Source organism: Barbus barbus (assembly GCF_936440315.1).
Source record: "Barbus barbus genome assembly, chromosome: 41".
NCBI classification, from domain to species: Eukaryota; Metazoa; Chordata; class Actinopteri; order Cypriniformes; family Cyprinidae; genus Barbus; species Barbus barbus.
Genome location: NC_136719.1, coordinates 25266538 through 25289517, shown reverse-complemented (window position 1 = coordinate 25289517; position 22980 = coordinate 25266538). Strand labels below are relative to the sequence as shown.

Below are 22980 nucleotides of genomic sequence, written 5' to 3'. Positions count from 1 at the left end.
CAAGACACACTTAATTAGTGCAGTCAATCCAAAATAAAAGTTTTTGTTTACATAATGTATGTGTGTGTACTGTGTATATTTATTATGTATATATAAACACACACACACATGCATGTATATATTTAGTAAAAATGTGTTTATATTTTAAATATATTTATGTATAATATAAATTATATAAATATATACATGTAAATATTTTAGAAATATATACATGCATGTGTGTGTATTTATATATACATAATAAATATACACAGTACACACACGTATATTATGTAAACAAAAACTTTTATTTTGGATGCGATTAATCGTTTGACTGCACTAGTACAACTCATGCTTACAATCTCTTTTTATATTTTATTATACATTATTTTATTAATATTTTTAATTATTTTTTTATATGTCTATATAGATTTCATTGGTTTTATTTCAGATCTTTATTATTGTCATTGCATATGCTTATACAACAAAATTATGTTAATTAAAATTAATAAAAATTAATATTAATTTAAAAATTAATATATTAAAATAAAATAAATTAAAATAAAAGTTACATTTAACATTACACACATTAACATTATAATACATTCAACCCATAATATAAATAAATACTCTAAAAATATAAAGAATATAAAAACACTAAAACACAAGCTATTGCACAGAGATCATTCATTTGTGCCCATAGTCCATTAGCCACATTTAAGACACTCAGAGGTTCGAAGGGTCATTATTGCACTAAGTCCATTATTGCAATTAGGCCATGTGCTACAGCTTGTCTGCATATGTGTGTGTATGTTGTGTATATTGTATGCGTGTGTAAATGTGTCTATGTACATGTTTATAGGGGAACTGAGTGTTAGTGGTGTTGGTGGAGGTTATGATGCTGATTTCTGCAGCCTGTCCACAGCTCTGGGGAAGAAACTGTTCCATGGCCTGTTAGTGTGTGTTCTTGGAGTTCTCTTATTTGTTTCAGTTTTAGCTATTTTAGCACTTCAAGTTAAACTAAACAAAAATGATAAATGTTTCCTTGCTAACTAGCTGAAATAAAATATGTTTTTTAATGTTTTATTTAGTTATTGTTTATTTTATTTCAAGTAAGGAAATTGTTTTAATGGTTTTAGTTTTAATTAACAAGAATTACCATGGAAACTGAGATTTCTCTAAAAATAAGCTTCTAATTAATTATAACAATAAGGAAAGGAAAAGGAAGGGGGTGTGGCCAAGTATGGGGTGTGGCCAAGTATGGTGTGTGGCCAAGTATGGGGTGTGGCCAAGTATGGTGTGTGGCCAAGTATGGGGTGTGGCCAAGTATGGGGTGTGGTCAAGTATGGGGTGTGGCCAAGTATACTTGGAATGTGTGTTCTGCATTTAACCCATCCAAGTGTACACTCAGTAGTGAACACACACCCGGAGCAGTGGGCAGCCAATGCTGCGGCACCCGGGGAGCAGTTGGGGGTTTGTTGCCTTGCTCAAGGGTCTCACCTCAGTCGTGGTATTGAAGGTGGAGAGAGTGTTGGTTATTCACTCACCCACCTACAATCCCTTCCCGGACCTGAGACCACGACTGCCACGTAATGATAAATAGTTTAAATTTTTATGGTCATATCACAACTATTCCAATTTTTTTTTTTTTTTTTTATTTAGACTCATTTCCTGTACTCACTTCCTGCTTGACTGTCCAATGCACTCAAGTATCAGAAATAAGTTTAAAAAGCATTCATTGCATCATGGCTATTAATATAAATGTATTTGTTTATTCCAAGCACAGGAAAGCTAATACAGTCCTTACATGATACTGTTTATTACTTCACGTTATCATGGAAAAAAGTTTGATTCAAATTAAATTTTGGTGGAGCCAAATAACAGTAGCACATATATATGTATTTAGCATATTTAGAGTAGGTCACTAATAGAGTGTGTCAGTGCATCATCCTCACCACGGGTCGTATGTGGGTTGGTGTATGTTGTGGCTGCTGTCCATCGTGACTCCTGAACTCTCGTGGAAAGAGTTATCGGGTCTGGGAGATGGCACTGATCAAAACAGAAAAACAGCAACACATTAATCGATTAATGCACTGAGATCAACCAATGTTACAGAAAGCAACTAATTATATCGCACTGTTAATAGCAACTTTTGCATTACTTCTCACTCGGCCTCTCTTCCAGAACAACAACTTTTTTGTCTTTGTTTTTTTTAAGTGGTATTTATTTTGCTGGGTTTTGATTGTCCTTCCAACACAGTTAGCATGCAATGACTGTATCGCAGTAGATACCGCGACGCATGCAGTGTTGACAGTTTTGTTGATTATAATGGGAGCAATTTAATTTGATTTGCATCGCGCCTGCCGTGTAGAGACTGTAGCAAACACTGCATGAACCTATAATGTGTGACTACAGTATACGGGCAACAGAGAACTTTTCAATTGCATTCATTAAAGAACAAATTAGACAACATATAAATAAATTAAATTAAATAAAAAATTAACAAAACTCTGGCATCATGATAAAACATTACTTTGTTGTTATTTATTACACATGCACCTACATTACGCCACTACAGTATGGGGAACGGAGAGATTTTCAATAGCATTTGTCAGTAAATAAATTAGAGAACACAAATAAAATAAAACAAAATAAATACAATAAAATTTAAATAAAATAAAACAATATTTAAATTTAATTCATTAACAAAATAACTCTGGCATTATGATAAAAATATTATTGTTGTTTATTTATTATTTATTATGCATGAACTACAGTACGAGGAACAGTTTTCAAATGCATTTGTTAATAAATAAATCAGACAACTGAAAAATTAATTAAATTAAACTGAATTATAAACTTCATAAATTAATTAAATAAATCCCAGTATAATGATAAAACATTACTTTGTTGTTGTTTTTTATTATTTATGCATGCACTATAGTAAGAGGAACAGTTTTCTTTATTTTTACTAAATAAATTAGACAATATAGAAATAAAATAAAATTAAATAAAATTATAATTATATTAAATTATAATTATATTTAAATAAATTAAAGTAACAAATTAACTGTAGTATTAAGACAACACATTACCTTTTTTTTTTTTTTATTATGCATGCACTAATGTACGGGACTACAGCATTAACAGAGGAACAGAGAGGTGTTAAATTGCATCTGCTAATAAATTAACTAGACAACATAGAAATAAAATCAAATAAAAAATAACGTAAGAATTATTATATATTATGATAACACATTACTTTATCGTTTGCTTACAAAGAACAATCTGATGGCATGCACATTTCTTGTAACTTGTCACTTCAAACTCTGTCTGTATAATTTGTTAAAATCAGAAACATGTGCATAAGTGTGAGGTGACTGACCCCTGTAGAAGCTCCCGACCCGTCGCGGCACTGAGTCGCTGTACATCATGCGATTCTCTTTGGCCGATCCGCTGTCATCTGCAAGCTGCTCGTGATAAACGCCTCCCTGCAGCATTAACATTTGTCAAAGATGCTTTCCAGCTGAAAAAATGCTGCATGTAACACTGAGGACATTATTTATCATGAACAGTGACAATTTCCCCTGTGTGTACACTCCAAACAGAAGAGAAAACAACCAAAATGCCTCTGAAATGTCTGAATGAGAGAGCAAAGCAAACAGAAGAATGGGCAGCAGAAAGAGAAGTATGAAGAGAGGGAGGTATAGAGACAGTGAAAGAGAGGGAAAGCAGGATGGTGCGGACCTCGCTCTTTTGCCGTGGCGCGTGAAAGGCAGCTGTGTTGTCCCGTGTGGACTCCCGGATTAAAGGTCGCGTGTGACTGACCTCTGCGGCCGCGGGGTCGCTCTGTTTATGGAGAGACGACAGCAGGTGAAGCACAAAGCGCCCGCACACATTCCTACAAACACCGTTACAAACCCTAGTGAGCTGCCTACCTAGACAACATACTCAGACATCATACTGAGAGAGGTAGATAGATAGACAGATACAGACAGATAGACAGATAGACAGATAGACAGATAGACAGATAGATAGATAGATAGATAGATAGATAGATAGATAGATAGATAGATAGATAGATAGATAGATAGATAGATAGATAGATAGATAGATAGATAGATAGATAGAAAATTCCTCTTCCTGTCATTCAAATTCAACTCGCTGTGTGTTGTGGACAATTAAAATCAAATTCACTGCCTTAGAAGCTAGCGGCCTATGTAGACAATAGACACTGGGGCAGCTTATTAAGGTTTGGAACGGAGCCTAATATTTATAAGCCACACGTCCAGACTTCATCCAGACCCGAGATGGGCAACTCCAGTCCTGGAGGACTACTGTCATGCAGAGTATAGCTCCAACCTTGACTAAACATACCTGCCTGCAATTTTCAACCTGCAAACTTGAAGATTTTGGATGGATTTTTCAGGTCTGACTGATTAGGGATAGGAGCTAAACTCTGCAGGACAGGCCCATCAGGTCCTGATCCAGACCCACCACTGAACCAACTCTACACACTTCACAAACACTCACAGGCATCAGAAAGCATGCTGCAATGCTCTGCGCTAGCAAATCACTAAAGAAAGTGAAAGAGATTTGGAGGACTGACCCTGATGTCGTCTAATCCTGCGTCCCGTGACACGGCGCTGCCCATGTGTCTCGGCAGGGTCCGATGCTGTAGCTGAGGGGTCAGGAGCTGTAGACTGCTGGTCCTCGTGGGCATCCCTTGCCCCACTGCCAATCCGCCCGCCTCACCCCCGTGGGGTCGTCCCCGTTCCCTCCGCACGTACATGGAGTGCCTATGCGGCCTCTGCTGGGAGGAAAATGGGCTGGTGTAGCCCACGCCGTAGGGGAACTCATGGGGTGCCGAAAGAGACAGACCCCCTATAGGTTCAAGCGGATCGACGGGGTTTCCGTCACTCTTCTGCCTTGATGAGGAGCGGCGGGTGGACGGCTCAGCCGTGCTTCCGTCCCGTTCCATTTTGCTGCGACGCCCCACTGCGGGACTGTGTCCAGAACGCTCCCCGTGTTGCAGGGATGGACTGCCCGGCGCTGGCAAGTTCAGGTTCATATTGAGGTCCAAGCAGCTGCTGGGGAAGTAGCGTGGAGAGCCAGCGGGGTCATCCGGGTGCAGTCGCATGTCGCTGAGGTTGCTGACAGATTTGGCGTCGCTAAGTACTCCGTGACTCTTGGACAAACTAAGGTACGAAGATGACCCCTTCCCGCCCGAAGACGACGTCGCTGTGGACTCGCCGTAACCATGGCGGCTCTGTTTCTCCCGTTCCCCCGTCAGCGTGCTTGTCTTGCCTTCCACAAAGGAATGGCGGTTCTGGGAGCGAGGCGTGTTGGATTTCAGGTATTTGGGCACCGGTCCATCCACCGGTTTGCCAAAGTCAAAATCGCCTGCTTTGGATTTGGCCTCTTTGGCGTGCTGCAGGCTGGCCAGGTCTTTACCGCATGATGCCGAGCGGTTGAGCGGCTGAAAGGATTTGGGGTGCATCACCGGACTCAGGCTGTTGGCAGATGGTACCGACCCATTCAGGAATGCCTCGGTGCTGGACGGGTGGAGGTCTTCGTGCTCGTGACGGGGCAGACTGGAGCAATCGCGGCTGTTTGAACGATGGTGACTTGAACTCTTGACCACATGACCCCTAAAGACCCATTAAAAAAATTAAAGCATGCAAACCTAGGTGAATGTATGCAACACTGTTTGAAGAAAACTGTTCTATCTATCTATCTATCTATCTGCATTTGGTGCATCATATTTTTTTTTATGGAATACCTAATGATCTACTAAATGTAGCAAAATTTGCAGTATTCAACGAGCACATTGTGTAATATTCTGTATCCCATAATGCAACGTACTCAAATGGACATTCTATTAATTTTACTTGACCTTGACCTTGCAGAAAGACGAATCTAAATGAAGTAAGACTCATTTAGAAAGCTAAAAATTGTACACAAACTGGATTAAAAATGTAAAATTAACTATTTTCCAGTTGTAAATGTAATAAGATCACGTCACCAAAAATAGCATACTACTATTTTAAATATTGCATACTTAACCAAATAATTAGCCAGTATACAATAAGTACCCTAGTTTTCCATTCTAAGCACAGCCCATCACTGTAACAATGACTACCCTCAGTCTGATTTCATTACTCCTCCTCACCTGCTGGGGGCGCTGTTGTCCAGGAGCGGTTTCCTCTTGGAGGACCGGACAGGTGTAGGTGTGAGCGGGCCGGGTCGCTCTGTCAGGCGTTGAGTCTGGAAGGCGTGGTGGTTCAGACTCTGTTCAGTTAGATAGCGCTCATTCGGGTTTAACAACAACAGGTTCTGAAAATACAAACCACAATGACATGGATAATCTTGGTTGACAGTCTCAACCATTCGATCCTATGAAAACATTTCACAATGAAATCGAAAGAAAAAATTAATAAGAAAAAAAAGCCTATTTTTCCATTGTAGTATTATTTTCATGAAAACTAAGCACATTTCTTTAATTCTGATTACTATAATATTACAGTACCTTCCTATACAATTTTCTGTGTACTGTACTATATTTTAGAATATACATATATACTATCTTATAGAAATATATAATTATCATAGTAATATATAATTAGCTTACATTTTATTATAAATTAAATTAAAACATTTAATTAATATAAATTAAAGAAAGTACAACTGCTCCATGATATATAAATACTTATATATTATTATATACTATATTATATACTGTAAATTAAAATCTATATTCTATCTATCTATCGATCTATCTATCTATCAGTGTGTGTGTGTGTCTACGTATCTCTCTCTCTCTATATATATATAATTAATTATGTGTGTGTGTGTGTGTGTGTGTGTGTGTGTGAGAGAGAGAGAGAGAGTGAGAGTGTGTGTGTGTGTGTGAGTGAGTGTGTGTATTTACATATCTATGTATCTATATATGTGTATGTATGCATGTATGTATTATATATATATATATATATATATATATATATATATATATATATATATATATATATATATATATACACACACACACACACACACTCACTCACACACACTCACACACACACACACACACACTCACTCACATAATTAACAATTATATATAGGCTACTGTTGTTTTCTTTGAGGTCCTTATTCTCAATGATGATTCTCATTATAGTAATACAGTATATTGTGTACCGTGTTATGGATAAACATTATGGTAAAAATAATGTTTTTTTGCATTGCATGTCATGTTGCAAAACACTTCATGGTCCTAAAAGCGAGTTTTTATGCAAAATACATATTCATTTTTTTCCCCCTCTTTTGATTTTTGTGGTGAAACAACTTGAAAATCATTTTGACAGATTTCATGAGATTCACCCAACAAATATCTATTAATATCCGACTGCCAGAGGAAACAAGCTCCAACAAGCCCATCGCACCAGAACACCGTTAGCATTAATTACCACAATGTCCTACACTTCATTTATTTCAGGCATGATTCATGCTTTAATAAAACAACATGACAGAACAAGCATCCTGTTGGAGTTTTCCGGAGGATACTTTCAGTGTCAGGATTATTAGCAGCAGGAGAGTTACCGCTACAGAAATAAGGAAACCACCGCGCTGCAAATATAATTATCGCACAATTATGGAGGTGATGATATGACACCTTCACCTAATGAAGCGCCGTGAGTCACGCTCATTAGCATAAACATGTACCAGCTGCCCTAACCGCTAACAAACACAGCAACACGCTCACAGAGAGTGAAAAGACACACAAACAGGTGTAGTATGTAGGCTACACGGACTGATTCAGACCTCAGGTAAAGACTAATGAAGTGCAAGCGAATGGAAACCCAGCGAACGAGTGTTTGAGACGAACGAAGCTGCGTTAGTCACACAAACCCACAGGTGAACAAAAGACAAGAGAAGGGAAGGCCAGGCTCGTTTAGATCTGTGTGGGGGACGGATGACAAACACAAAAACACTAATTAGGTTCATTATTTAATATTTTATACAGCTTTGGAATGTGAAGGTTATGGAAAAACTGACTAATTTCTCTCCCTTTTAGTCTGTTTATAGTACTAGTACCATTCCATGTGATGAACACACACACACACACACACACACACCCCTCACAATTATCACACCGATCCAAACCTGATACACACACACATACACAGCTATATTACATATTATACACCGCTATTGTTTTATATAAAGCAAGTATGAATCATGACAAACTAACCAAATCTAAACCATCTACTTTTATATTATATATTACAATATATTATGTTAATCATAATTACATTTAATTTTAACTATATAAAAAAACATTTCTATTTTATAATTTATTTACATTTATTTACTTTTTTTTTTAATATATATTTTCATGTTTTATGTTGATAATAACAAAAATGCATTTTATTTATAGGTGCCATTCTTGACACTGAAGGTCACCGCACATCATTAACAAGATAAAGACAATAAGATACAATACAATACAATTAAAAACACAATGATATAGAATTTTATATAATAATTTTATTTCGATTGTTGCTTTATTTTATACTATTGCTATTTTAAATTATTTTATAATTATTAATTATAATAATTATTAGTATTTAATATGTAATTATTTATTTATAAAAAGTTGTATAAAGTATTTATAAAAATAATTATTTGTTTTACTTTTTAAAGTATACTCTATTTTTATTTATCATATGTTCTTTTTACATAAACAGTATTAGAACTTACCTTCATGAGGTCAAGCAGAACTGGATTGATGATTCCCAGATATCGTCGTTCCAGAGTCTGCGGATGGCTGACCGAGGGAAACTGCACACGAATAACACACACTGATGAATCGGTCACAGTAAGAACAGGAACAGGTGATTTGATTAGAGAGGGACAGACAGACTGACCCGTAGCCCGTGAAAGCGCGGGTTGTTGTAGAACAGCTTCATCTGTTCGGGCGGCAGGGGCCCCAGGACCTTCTGGATGGTGAAGAGCTGGTCAATCTCACTCTCACCCGGAAACAAAGGCTGACCGTCGCTCAGCTCGCCCAGAATACACCCCACTGACCACATGTCCACCGCCTTCCCGTACGGAGCCCTGACAGAGACACACTGATTATCAGACGAGACTCAGGAACAAACACTAGAGACAACCAGCTCGCATTCAGCGAATCTGTGAAACCTGCCAAGAGCAGTGATGTTATGTTTATTGATTATATTAATTAAACAATGAAATGATGAATAATTGAAATTAAACAATTAAATAATGGACAAATAAAAATTAAAATAAATTATATAATATAAATTGTATTTGTAATCTTTTAACTATATTTTAAATATTTATTATTTTTATATTGTTGTATTACTTTTGTTATGTTATTAATTAGAGTTCAATTATATTATAGTTGTTATTATATATATATATATATATATATATATATATAAAGCTATAGATATTGTTATATGTGTAGTTATATATATTACGTAATATTACATTATTCACATATTTTGTGATGTTATGTTGTTTATTAATTACATTAATTAATGCTTTAATTTTTATATATAGTATAACATTTCAATTTTATTTTTATTTCTTATTAACTAGATTTCATATTTATTATTTTTCTGTTATTTTATATTCTCATAATACTTTTGCTTTATTATATTATGTTAGGTTTTATTTATTAATTCATTACAAATTTATTGTCATATATATGTATATATTTACATTTTAACAGACAGATTATATTAAATAATATTATTATAAATATTATTTAAAATACAATTTTATGATTAACATTTTATTTGACATTTTATAAATATTTATTTATTCATTTAGTTATTCTTATGGGGGAGGGGGGTTCCCCTCGTTAGAAATTGCATTTCTCCCTTGGGGGGTCCCCCTCCATCATCGGCCCTTAGAATCATCCTAACCTCCCCCCGCTTACGGCGCCCCTGCGGTGATCCGGACACACACTCACCCCAGCAGCAGCTCCGGGGATCGGTACCATCTAGTCGCCACATACTCAGTGTAGTTCGCATCGGTGCTTTCAGAGAGATCCCGTGCAAAACCTGCCAGAGAAACAGACCTCACATTTACATCAAAGTGATTGATCAAGCATGCTAAAGAAATAACTGAGACATAAAAACATCTTATAGGTGAATTTCCGGCTTATGAGAGGATTTTAGGAGGACAGAAGATGTGCATGTGTGTGTGTTTGCTTGCATTTCCCAATCAAAACAACGGCAGTGTCTCCAGCAGAATGGAGCACAGAGAGACAGACTGAGCATCTCACAGTGATTGTGGAGTGAGAGACAGACAGACCACCTGCTGTCACACACACACACACACACACACACACACGAGTCTAATACAGGTCAGTGTGAGAATTCGGATTTGCATGCGCATCGGACAATCCAGATAGAAGCCCAGTGATTGGTGCTTCTTGATCACATGACTACAGAAACTCACCGAAGTCGCACAGTTTGAGCACGTCTTCGGAGCTGATGAGCAGATTCTCCGGCTTGATATCTAGAAAGCCAGAGAGACAGATCAATCCAGCATGCATGTGTAATATGCGTCTGTGGACACATATTTAATGGACGGTTCAGAGGACAATGATTCATGTTAAATATAATAAAAATATATTTTATTTAAATAAAATAATTCATTTTATTTTTTATTTATATATAATTTATAATTTTTGTAAAATTCTAATAAAAAATAAAATACAATTAATTGTAATTGTCGCAAAACAATAATAATATAATTAAAAATAATTAAATTAAATTAAAAAATCATAAAAAATCTATTATATTTTAATAAAAGGTGGATAAAGATTCAAACTGTATTTTTATGATTAAACAGTATATTTAAAAATAATTTTAATAAAATAAAAAATACGACAAATTAATAATATAATTAAAATAGATTTTAATAAAATGAAAAAAATAATTTTAATCAAATTAAATAAATACATTAATTTATTTTATTACAGGTGGTCTCACACCTTGGTGGACAATGTAAATTAAATAGTATAATTAAAATATATTTCAATAAAATAAAAAATGTAAATTGTGTGTAAAATTAAAAATTAAATGTAAAATTAAATAAAATAAAATAAATTTTATTACAAGTGGTCTAACATCTCTCTGGACGATAGGACATAGGAAAAATTTAATATATATTTTAATAAAATAAAACAAATGTTATTTTATTCATTAACATTTAGAACCATTTATATTTTGTATTATTATTGATTTTATAAAAATATTATTGATTTTATTAGGATGATTAAAATATAATTAAATAATACAATTAAAATATAAGTGATTTTGTTTTTATTTTCTTGGAGTATAATTGATTTTCTAGGAGATGTGACCTCTGTGGACGATGTTGTTCTTATGGCACCAGTGGATGGCTTTGATCAGCTGGTAGATGTAGATCCGGACCTTCTCCGGCAGAGCTCCGTTAGGCATGTCCTCCAGCAGCTCCAGCATGTTCTGCAGCACAAACACACACAATCATCTCAACAAACCCCATCAGGAGAACTCCGACCGAACATTTCAGAGCTCTCCTTCTCCATCTCACCTTCTCCACGTACTCAAACACCAGGTACAGCTTCCCTCGCTGTCGAAACGCCTCCTTCAGCTCCACGATGTTCTCCTGCTTCAGCGTGCGGAGCATCTTCAGCTCACGCATGGTCGTCTCCTTCACCTCCTCATTTTCTGAGCAGAGAGCCACAAGAAGTAAACATGCATTACTTTTTATATTTAATTAAACAGAAATAACAAAAAAGTAGAAACTAAAAACGAATGTCACTTTCAATTTAAAAAATAACAATAGTTGTTGTTTTTTTCAGTTGTAGCACAATGTAAAACATTACTTAAATGTTATTTATATTCTAATTATAGTTTTTATTCATTTTTTTTGAGTTGGCTTTTATTTTATATTTTCAGATTTCATTGTATTTATTTAATTTTTATATTATTTTTGATTGACGTAAAAATGTTTAATTTAAATAAAAATACAGTTTTGCACCCAATATATATATTATTCTCTATTTTAGCTTTATTTCAGTTAACAAAAAATGATTTGAATAATTTTAGTTTTAGCATTGGAACAGAGTACAAAGACAAAGATGTGTGTATATATGGACGTTTATGCAAATTAAAGTATTAATTAAAAAAGTTTTTTTTTTCAACAATATGGAATGTTTATAAAACAAATGCTCTTCAGTAATTTTTTTAAAGCCTATTTTATGTATATTAATTTCTCATAATTTGATGTTACATATGTAATGTTTATATTATTATTAATATTCTGATATAAAACAGTTTGCCATTTTAAAATGCATATTTTATGCATAATTTCTAATCACAATTTGTTATTAAATTAAATGGAATAATTTCTATTATTATTATTTCGATATAGAATGTTTTTAACAAATGCTCTTCTATAAATTTGATCTTCAGATTAATATGACATTAATGTGCTTACAGTCTCTATCATTACTGGAACCTTATTAATATTCATTGATGCAGGTTTGGTTGCGTGCAGAGTAAATCAGGTCAGATAAAGGACTGAAGATCTGAGTAACAGAGCAAGAGACTCACCTTCACTGTCCTTAAACTTCTTAATGGCCACGACTTCATTGGTCTCCTGCAGCACAGAAACACAACTGAACAATTACCAGCCAGAAATACGGACTTATTCAGTGTTTTTTCTTCAGATATATGCGCAAATTTGTCCTCATGAAAAGGAATATTTCACATATACACTACCATTGAAAGGTTTTTTTATTTTTTATTTTTTTATTTAGTCATTTAGCAGACGCTTTTATCCAAAGCGACTTACAATTGATCCTTTTATTCATCAAGGACGCATTAAATTGATCAAAAGTGACAGTAAAGACATTTATAATGTTTCAAAAGACTTCTATTTCAAATAAATGCTGTCCTATTGAACTTTCTATTCATCTGTGAATCCTGAAAAATAAAATGCGTCACAGTTTCCCCAAAAATATTGTGCAGCACAACTGTTTTCAGCATTAATAATAATCAGAAATGCAGCAGATCAGTATATTATTATGATTTCTGAAGGATCATGTGACACTGAAGACTGGAGTAATGATGAAAATACTGCTTTGATCACAGGAATAAATTACAGCTTAACAGATATTCATATAGGAAACAACACATTTCTAATTGTTATATATTTGACAATTTTACAACATTTTTCTGTATTTTTAATTAAATAAATGCAGCCTTGGCGAGCAGAAGAGACTGCTTTCCTCAAACTTTTCTAACGCTAAAAGACTTAAAAACAAGCTTCACGACAGATGTTTTTATTATTAGCCGGTGAATCACTGACAGTCTTTTGTTCAGCCGTATTCCTAATAAATGTGGAGCAGATGGTTAGCAAACATATGGAGACCAGCTCAGTACTCAGCAAAGCCCTTTTTACTCACATTATTCTTGGCGAGTGTTTTGGACCGTGTGTGTGTGTTCGAGGGGAACTAAAGGACTCACACACACACTCTCTCTATCTCTGGCCTATTTTACACTCTCTGTATCCTCCCAGCATCCTTCAGTGCACCAGATTCACGCTTTACAGAAAAACAGACCCTTACAGATCCAGCTGACGCCACACGGTTGTGTGTGTGTTCATGTGTGCTCATACATGTGTGTTTGCTCCCTCAGGCTTTGTGCTTGTTTATGTTGAACACAAACTCATCACAGGTGCTGTAAACGCTGAGGATGACACATTTATTAACCTCACACACTCACCTCAAACAAACAAACACACTCTCACCTCAAACACACACACACACACCTCAAACAAGCACACACACTCACCTCAAACAAGCACACACACCCCAAACACACACACTCACTCACCTCAAACAAGCACACACACCCCAAACACACACACTCACTCACCTCAAACAAGCACACACACCCCAAACACACACACACACACACTCACCTCAAACAAGCACGCACACACACACACACACACACACACCCCAAACACACACACACACTCACCTCAAACAAACACACACACTCACCTCAAACAAACACACACACTCACTTCAAACAAACACACACACACTCACCTCAAACAAACACACACACTCACCTCAAACAAACACACACACTCACCTCAAACAAGCACACACACTCACCTCAAACAAGCACACACATACACACCTCAAACACACACTCACCTCAAACAAGCACACACACACACACACACACACCTTAAACACAGTCACCTCAAACAAGCACACACACACACACACCTTAAACACACTCACCTCAAACAAGCACACACACACACCTCAAACACACACTCACCTCAAACAAGCACACACACACACCTCAAACAAGCACACACACACCTCAAACACACACACTCACCTCAAACAAGCACACACACACACCTTAAACACACTCACCTCAAACAAGCACACACACACACCTCAAACACACACTCACCTCAAACAAGCACACACACACACACACCTCAAACAAGCACACACACACACACACCTCAAACAAACACACACACACCTCAAACAAGCACACACACTCACCTCAAACACACACTCACCTCAAACACACACTCACCTCAAACAAGCACACACACACACCTCAAACACACACTCACCTCAAACAAGCACACACACACACCTCAAACAAGCACACACACACACACCTCAAACAAACACACACACACCTCAAACAAGCACACACACTCACCTCAAACACACACTCACCTCAAACACACACTCACCTCAAACACACACTCACCTCAAACACACACTCACCTCAAACACACACTCACCTCAAACAAGCACACACACACACCTCAAACACACACTCACCTCAAACAAGCACACACACACACCTCAAACACACACACACACTCACCTCAAACATGCACACACACACACACACACACTCACCTCAAACAAACACACACTCACCTCAAACAAGCACACACACACACACACACACACACTCACCTCAAACAAGCACACACACACACACACACCTCAAACACACACACACACACACCTCAAACACACACTCACCTCAAACAAGCACACACACACACACTCACCTCAAACAAGCACACACACACACTCTCACCTCAAAACAAACACACACACACACACACACAGAATGGCATATGATTTCTGTATTTCTGCAGTATATAGTATGCAAACTGGGAATAGTATGCAAATACACTACTATATTTGGTCAAATGTGTTCATAATCAGGTGACATTGCACCATATCCCACAATGCAATGTGCTCGGCTCGACCCTCTTCCAGAGTGAAGACGAATGAACTAGAAACTACTGTAGTTTTATCCGTATTCTGAATTATTTTTTATTTTTCAGATTTTGTTTCAATTGTAATTTTAGTTAAAGTTTTAGTCATTTCGTTGGTGGTTTTTTATTTTAGCACACCAAGTTAAACTAACTGAAATAAAATGTATTATTTTAATATTACAAGTAATATATTTAATATATTGACTTTAACATTTAATTTTATTACAATTAAAGCATTTTATTTCAAGTATAATGTTTTTTTTTTAACGTTTATAGTTTTAGTTAACTAGTTATTTAGTTAACCGTTCAAAAGTTAGTTTTTTTTTAAATGTTTTGAAAGAAAACTGCTCACCAAGGATGCATTTATTTTATCAGAAATACAGCTAAAAAACTGTAAAAATTGTGAAAAATTATTATAATTTAAAATAACTGTTTTCTATGTGAATATATTGGAAAATGTCATTTATTGCTGTGATCAAAGCTGTATTTTCAGCATCATTACTCCAGTCATGTTGTGCTGCTTCACATTTTTGTGGCAACTGTGATACATTTTCAAGATTCTTTTATGAATATTAAGTTCAAAATAGCAGTATTTATTTGAAATAGAAATCTTTTGAACAGTAGAGTAGATTTAGACTCATTAGGCTCCAAAGCTGCTGTGGATCGCTGCTGTATTTCCTGTCAGATGTGACGCAGGTCAAAGGTCACAGGTGTTTGAGTGATTGACCGCTCCTCAGTGACCTCTGACCCCTGCCTCATCTGTGTTTGTGTCAAACTTTAAAAAAAAAAAAAAGACCAGAAAAAGCAGCATAAAGGCATCATCAAATACTTGAGGCTCCTTCATAACAGCATCCAGGAGGATTTAACTGGATTATTAAAGACTAACGGGATGAACTCAGCCCAGCGTGAGTCTGTGAAGAACAGGAAGTTGAAATAAGGACAGATGAACAGAAGAAACACAGGAAGCGCATGCAAAACACGGCAAAAACAAAACACTCACCAAATAAGAAGAGGATGGGAATGTTTGCGTGTAATGAAAGCCATTTGCACACGTACACAAATATTACATTTACATACATTTATTAAAGATGCTCAGAATATAAACGCCTTGCAATAGAGTTCACAAATGACAATATTCATATTCAAGGTGCTGTTCTAAAGAAATGAATGGCTGGAAATGATCATAAAATTAAATGGACCATCAGAGTGAAGCAGTAAAACAAAAATGCTGTGAAAAAAACAAGACCATTTATACTAAAGGTTCAGATTTTAAATCAATGTGTCTGAAAAGTTTGCATACTTCGATGAAATCAAAATGCACTTGTTCATTCACACACTTAATGCAAAATATCAAGCATATTTTTCCAGTTCCAGACATACAAACTAAAAGCCTATATCTTGTTGTTGATTGATTTAAAAAAAAAAAAAAGACATGGAATTTAAAAAAATATTGGCCAGACAGCTATTTTTTTTTCTCCTAATAGGATTTATGAAACTGATTTTTCATCACTGAGATGCAGTGACTTCATGTTATTTTAGTATCATTGATTCACTAGTATAGTATATTTTGAATTAGATTTTATTTGTATAATTTCTGTTTTTAATTTAATTGTAGTTCAAGTTTTAGTAATTTTTTATTAAGTTGGGTTTTTTTAAGTTTGTATTACAAAATTAAATTACTACCATAAACAAAAGGCATTTTCAACAAAAGAAAATAAAACAAAAAATATATCTGCTGTTCAAAAAAATTAAAATATGGCATTTATCATGAAATAAAATAAAAACAAACAAGTAAATAAATGCAATAATTAATCAATTCATTCATTCTGCTGCTCATAAAATAAAATAAAAATATATATAATAAGTAAATAAATAAAATAATAATGACAAAATTAATGAATTAATAAATTAATTCTGCTGTTCATAAAACATAAATAGGGCACTTGTTATAAACAATTTAAAAACTTCAAAATTAAATTAATTTAAGTCAATTTAATTAAATGAATTCTGCAATCATAAAATAAACTTACAAATAAATAAATAAATAAAATAAGTTACTTGACATAAAATAGAAACTACAAATAAATAAATTCTGTTGTTAATAAAATTAAAAAACAAGGCACTTAAAATAAAAATCTATAACAAAATCTCCAAAAGAAATAAAAAAATAAATTCTGCTGTTTACAAAATAGAAATAAGGCCCTTAAAATAAAAAGTATAAGATAAAAACTAATTGAATAAATAATTCTGCTTTGCTGCGTGTGTTTGCGCGTGATAAGGAGGAGGACTGGGGCGCCGGAGCTGAACTAGTTTATCTGAGAGCGCACACAGACTCCAGATCCTGAAGCCTGAAGGGTCTGGAGCTCCAGAAGCACTGCAGGCTCTTATTAAAGCTCAAACACTCGCTGAGAAAAACTACAGGCCACACAACGGGAATCAGCATGTCATGCATATTCATAGCTTACACACACACACACACACCGGCTCCTGATTGACTGAGCCAAACGAGATAAAAACAATCCCAACAATGAGAGAGACGTCGGTGAACGCCCGCGCTATTTTCATCTCTCTGACAGCGTGACGCCAATGCGCTTCAGAAAGAAAGTGAGAGAGATTCGCCGGTTTATTAGACCAGGTGAGGTTTCCAGAGATCAGAAGGTCAGAGGTCAGATGACGAGTTTCTTTCTCTCAAACGCCTCAAGTGACTCCTCCGTGCTGATCATCTCAACTTCAGCCTAATATACACTTACTGAAGATAAATCTGTCTGACATTGAGCACGCAAACATTTATTACAGACGTTATTCAATCAAAGCCTTGCATGCTTCTAATTCAGCTTTATTTGCATTATGCATCAGTAAACTTTAATGTACAAGGTTTTCTGTTGTGTCTTCATCAAATAAAAATTACAGCTAAATATATTGTTAAACAGATACAAAGGAACACAAAACCAAACACAGTTCATTATGCAAATATATGCATGTTATGAAACCGCTGTCAGTCAGATTTTTGAACGCTAATTGTATTCAGTTGGAACGTTTCAAATTTTAATTGTGCATTTTTAAAGTATAACTTAGAGAGTATTACTTAAGCAAAAATAATAATTCTATTGCTATCACAATACAATAAATAAAACAAAATAATAAATAAGAAAAAAGCAATAGAAGATTTTTTGTCTTAAAAGTTATATTATATTATATTGTATTATATTACTACTACTACTACTATTGTTGTTGTTGTTGATGTAATAAATAATAAAATATTACATATTTAATACATATTTTAATAATTTTTAATATAGTAAATATTAAAATATAAAACATATTACAATTGTAACATCCACTGTAAAATATTTAATAAAAATAATAACAAAAATATAAATATAAAATAAAAAACATTGTTTAAATTAAATAACAATTAAAAATACATAGTATATTAAAGACAAAATAATATACAAAATAATGTCTGAATTAGGACTGCATGTTTTTTTTTGGGGGGGGGGGCAAATCGTATTTTTGTGTCTGATAAAAAATTTTATTCAAAAGGTGATTTAATAATAATAATAATAATAATAATAATAATAATAATAATAATAATAATAAATAAATAAATAAATAAATATAATAATATATTTAGTAATCACTCAAATTTTTTATAGTGAATATTAAAATAGTAATATTCATTTTTAATATAATAATAATAATAATAATAATAACAACAAAAATAACAATAATAATAATAATAATAATAATTATTATTATTATTATTACTACTACTACAAAATAAAAATATCAAACAAAACAAGAATTATTACTATTGTAATATACACTGTAAAATAAAAAATTAGGAGTATTTATAAAAAAATAAATACTCCTACTACTACTACTACTACTACTATTAATAGCAGTTTAATATGGGTTTGAGCTGAATATTGTATATTTGTTCAGTGTGAGAGCGGCTCATGAATAAGTGTGATCTGTGGAGTCTGTCCATGAAACTCAACAGCAGCCGTGACACGGGTCCATCAGTGAGCCACATTCCTCTGAGATCTGCAAACACTGAATCTGATCAATGATTTAACTGCTGTCAGATGAGTTCAGACGCCTTTAAAACAAGCTCTCACACACACACACACAACGTCACAAAATCTCACTAAACGCTACATATTCATTGTGTTGATCACAATCTATTTCACTTCATAGGTGTCTGATCCAGTGTTATTTTAGTCTCAGTTAGATACAATTTTTTATTAATATATTAATATTAGTCTTTTATTATTTCATTTTAGGTCTCTTTTTTTGTAATGTTTTGGCATTTTTGTTTGTTTTACTTTTTTTTTTTTTTTTTACATATTTGTTTTTTGGTAACAATTTACTTAAAGCTTTTATATATAATGAATTATAAACATATTTTTAATGCATTAAGTATGCCTTGTAATTCAAGTTCAAGTTGAGCTTTATTGTCATTCTGCTACATGTGGGGACATACAGTGGAACGAAATGTCGTGCCTCGCAGGACCACGGTGCTACATAAATACAGACATACAACAATGAAGTAAAACCTATACACAACTAACCTACTGACAGATTTAACTATAAGTATACTATATATAAGTATTTACCTTATACAAACTAAAAAAAATAGAAGATAAAAAAATAAACTATACGAATGCTTCATAAATACTGTACATGTGCAAAGAGAGACATTTGAGTCAAGCAGCTGGTTGGGGAACAGTGCAGGATGATTTGTAGTGCATGAGCATGTAAACATATATATATTGCTGAGTCTTTTGTGGGATTGTGTACACACAGCAGTGTGTGTAAGTGTCCATAGTGCACACAGAGGAGAGTGTGTTACTACAGGTGGTTTGTACAGGCCCACTCATCTGTGTGTAGCACACTTCCAATTGCACAAAAAAAAAAGTTTCATACAGTTTTTTCTTTGCTGGGGTTTCAGAGGGGGGCGGGGTGATTTGAGTTCAGGGCTCTCACAGCCTGGGGGAAAAAGCTGTTGAGCAGTCTGGCGGAGCGGGCTCTGATGCTCCGGTACCGTCTTCCTGATGGTAGGAGCTGGAAGAGACTGTGGGAGGGATGGGTGGAGTCCTTCACGATGCTGTTGTTTTTGCTGGAGCATCGTGTAAGGAAAATGTCCAGGATGGAGGGGAGAGGTTCAGCGATGATCTTTGCAGCTGTGTTCACTGTCCGCTGGAGGGTCTTGCGGTCAGCATCACTGCAGTTCCCGTACCAGACAGTGATGCAGCTGGTCAGCACACTCTCAATGGTGCCTCTGTAGAATGTGGTGAGGATGGGTGGAGGGAGACTTGCTCTTTTCAGCCGGTGGAGAAAGTGTAGGCGCTGTTGTGCCTTTTTGGAGAGTGACATGGTGTTGGTGGTCCAGGTGAGATCCTCTGTGATGTGCACCCCCAGGAATTTAGTGCTGCTGACTCTCTCCACAGTCGAGCTGTCGATGGTCAGCGGGGGGTGGTCAACGGAGTTTCTCCTGAAGTCCATCACAACCTCCTTTGTCTTCTCCACATTGAGGGACAGATTGTTAGTGCCACACCATTCAGCCAGCTGTGCCACTTCCTCTCTGTAGTGCGTTTCATCGTTGTTGCTGATGAGACCTACCACTGTTGTGTCATCAGCAAACTTGATGATTTGGTTGGAGCTGAACTTGGCTAGTGCAGTCGTGGGTCAGCAGTGTGAAGAGCAGCGGGCTAAGCACACAGCCTTGTGGGGCATCTGTGCTCAGTGTGGTAGTGCTCGAGGTGTTGTGGCCGACACGGACTGACTGAGGTCTTCCGGTTAGAAAGTCCAGGATCCAATTACACAGGGAATTGTTAAGGCCCAGCAGGTTTAGTTTATTTATGAGCTGTTGTGGGATTATTGTGTTGAATGCCGAGCTGAAGTCAATGAACAGCATTCTAACATAGGAGTATTTATTTTCTAGGTGGGTAAGAGCCAGGTGGAGGGTGGAGGAAATTGCATTGTCCGTAGAGCGGTTTGGACGGTATGCAAACTGGAGCGGGGAGGCTGGTTTTGATGTTGTGCATGAATAACCTCTCAAAGCACTTCATCATGATTGGAGTCAGTGCTATGGGACGGTAGTCATTTAGACAGGATTTCTTTGGTACCGGTATGATTGTTGTGGATTTGAAACACGTGGGGATGACTGCCTGGCTCAGCGAGGTGTTGAAGATATCTGTTAGGACATCTGTCAGCTGTGCAGCACAGTCTCTCAGAACACGGCCAGGTATGTTGTCAGGTCCCGCAGCCTTGCGTGGGTTAATCCTAGATAGGGTCTTCCTTATGTCGGCTGGAGACAGACAGAGCGCCCGGTCGTTGGGAGTTGTGGGCAGTTTTTGTGCAGGTGTGTCATTCTGCATTTCAAACCGTGAATAAAAGTGGTTGAGTACATCGGGGAGGGATGTGTCATCATCACAGGCCTGTGGTGGGGGCTTGTAGTCAGTGATGGTCTGAATGGCTTGCCACAGGCTCCGTGTGTCTCTGCTGTCTGTGAAGTGGTTGTTGATTTTTTGAGCGTATGACCATTTTGCATTTTTGATGCCACAGGACAGACTGGTTGCTGTTTTGAGGGCTGCTTTATCTCCTGATCTGAATGCTTCATCTCTGGTCTTTAGCAGCCCACGAACCTCTGCTGTCATCCATGGCTTCTGGTTGGCACGTGTGGTGATGGTCTTGGTGACTGTCACATCATCAGTGCACTTTTTGATGTAAGCAGTCACAGTTTCAGTGTACTCATGCAGGTCTGTGTGGTTGTTGTAGGTGGCTGCCTCTTTAAACATGTTCTAGTCTGTGTCCTGGAAGCAGTCCTGCAGTGCTGAGGTGGCATTGTCTGGCCATACTGTTATCTGCTTTTGAACCGGTTTGGCGAGTTTGAGAAGTAGTCTATATGCTGGTATTAGCATAACAGAGATGTGGTCTGAGTACCCGAGGTGGGACAAGGGAACAGCCTTGTAAGAGTTCTTTACTGTTGTGTAAACAAAGTCCAGTGTGTTGTTTCCCCTTGTTGCAAAGTTCACATGTTGGTAGAACTTTGGTAAAACTGTCTTTAAGTTTGCGTGGTTGAAGTCACCGGCTATGATGAAAAAGCCGTCGGGGTTTTTTGTTTGTTGTCAGCTGATGGCGCTATACAGTTCACGAAGCGCGTCCTTAGCGTTTGCACACAGGGGGATGTAAACTGCAACAATAACAGTGACCGTGAACTCCCGCGGCAGATAGAACGGTCGACACTTCACAAGCATAAACTCCACCAGCGATGAACAGTGTTTTGATAATACCGCAGCATTGTTACACCAGTCTTTGTTGATATACACACACAAGCCACCTCCGCGGGTCTTACCAGACAGTGATGAATCTCTATCCGCTCGGAAGGTGGTTAGCCCGTGCTGCTGAATGGCGGAGTCCGGGATGTTGTCATTTAGCCATGTTTCGGTGAAAACAAACACACAACAATCCCTTGCCTCATGCTGTGTAGACCGACTGAGTTGAATTAAGTCCAGTTTGTTTTCCAGAGAGCGAACGTTTGAGAGCATGAGTGTTGGAAGAGCCGGTCTTGTGGGGTGCACCTTATAATGCACTGAATGATGTATTGTAACCACAATTGCAATGTATTACAATACT

The 22980-nt window shown here is 36.1% G+C and overlaps 1 protein-coding gene across 3 annotated transcripts in view; it reads right to left on the bottom strand.

Annotated features, from left to right (window-relative positions):
- Positions 1-22980, bottom strand: part of LOC306860108 (cyclin-dependent kinase-like 5) — a 68274-nt gene that overhangs the window by 7944 nt on the left and 37350 nt on the right. For 2 of the 3 annotated variants that reach the window (XM_079401644.1, XM_079401645.1), the window contains exons 4-14: positions 12612-12657; positions 11587-11723; positions 11378-11498; positions 10468-10527; positions 9977-10067; positions 8904-9093; positions 8737-8817; positions 6152-6315; positions 4589-5630; positions 3365-3470; positions 1935-2028 (exon numbers count right to left, since the gene is read on the bottom strand). In XM_079401644.1, coding sequence (XP_079257770.1) covers positions 1935-2028; positions 3365-3470; positions 4589-5630; positions 6152-6315; positions 8737-8817; positions 8904-9093; positions 9977-10067; positions 10468-10527; positions 11378-11498; positions 11587-11723; positions 12612-12657 — 2132 coding nt within the window. Of the gene's footprint in view, positions 1-1934; positions 2029-3364; positions 3471-3726; positions 3829-4588; positions 5631-6151; positions 6316-8736; positions 8818-8903; positions 9094-9976; positions 10068-10467; positions 10528-11377; positions 11499-11586; positions 11724-12611; positions 12658-22980 lie in introns of all 3 variants that reach the window. The other variant, XM_079401643.1, reaches the window with a different exon arrangement.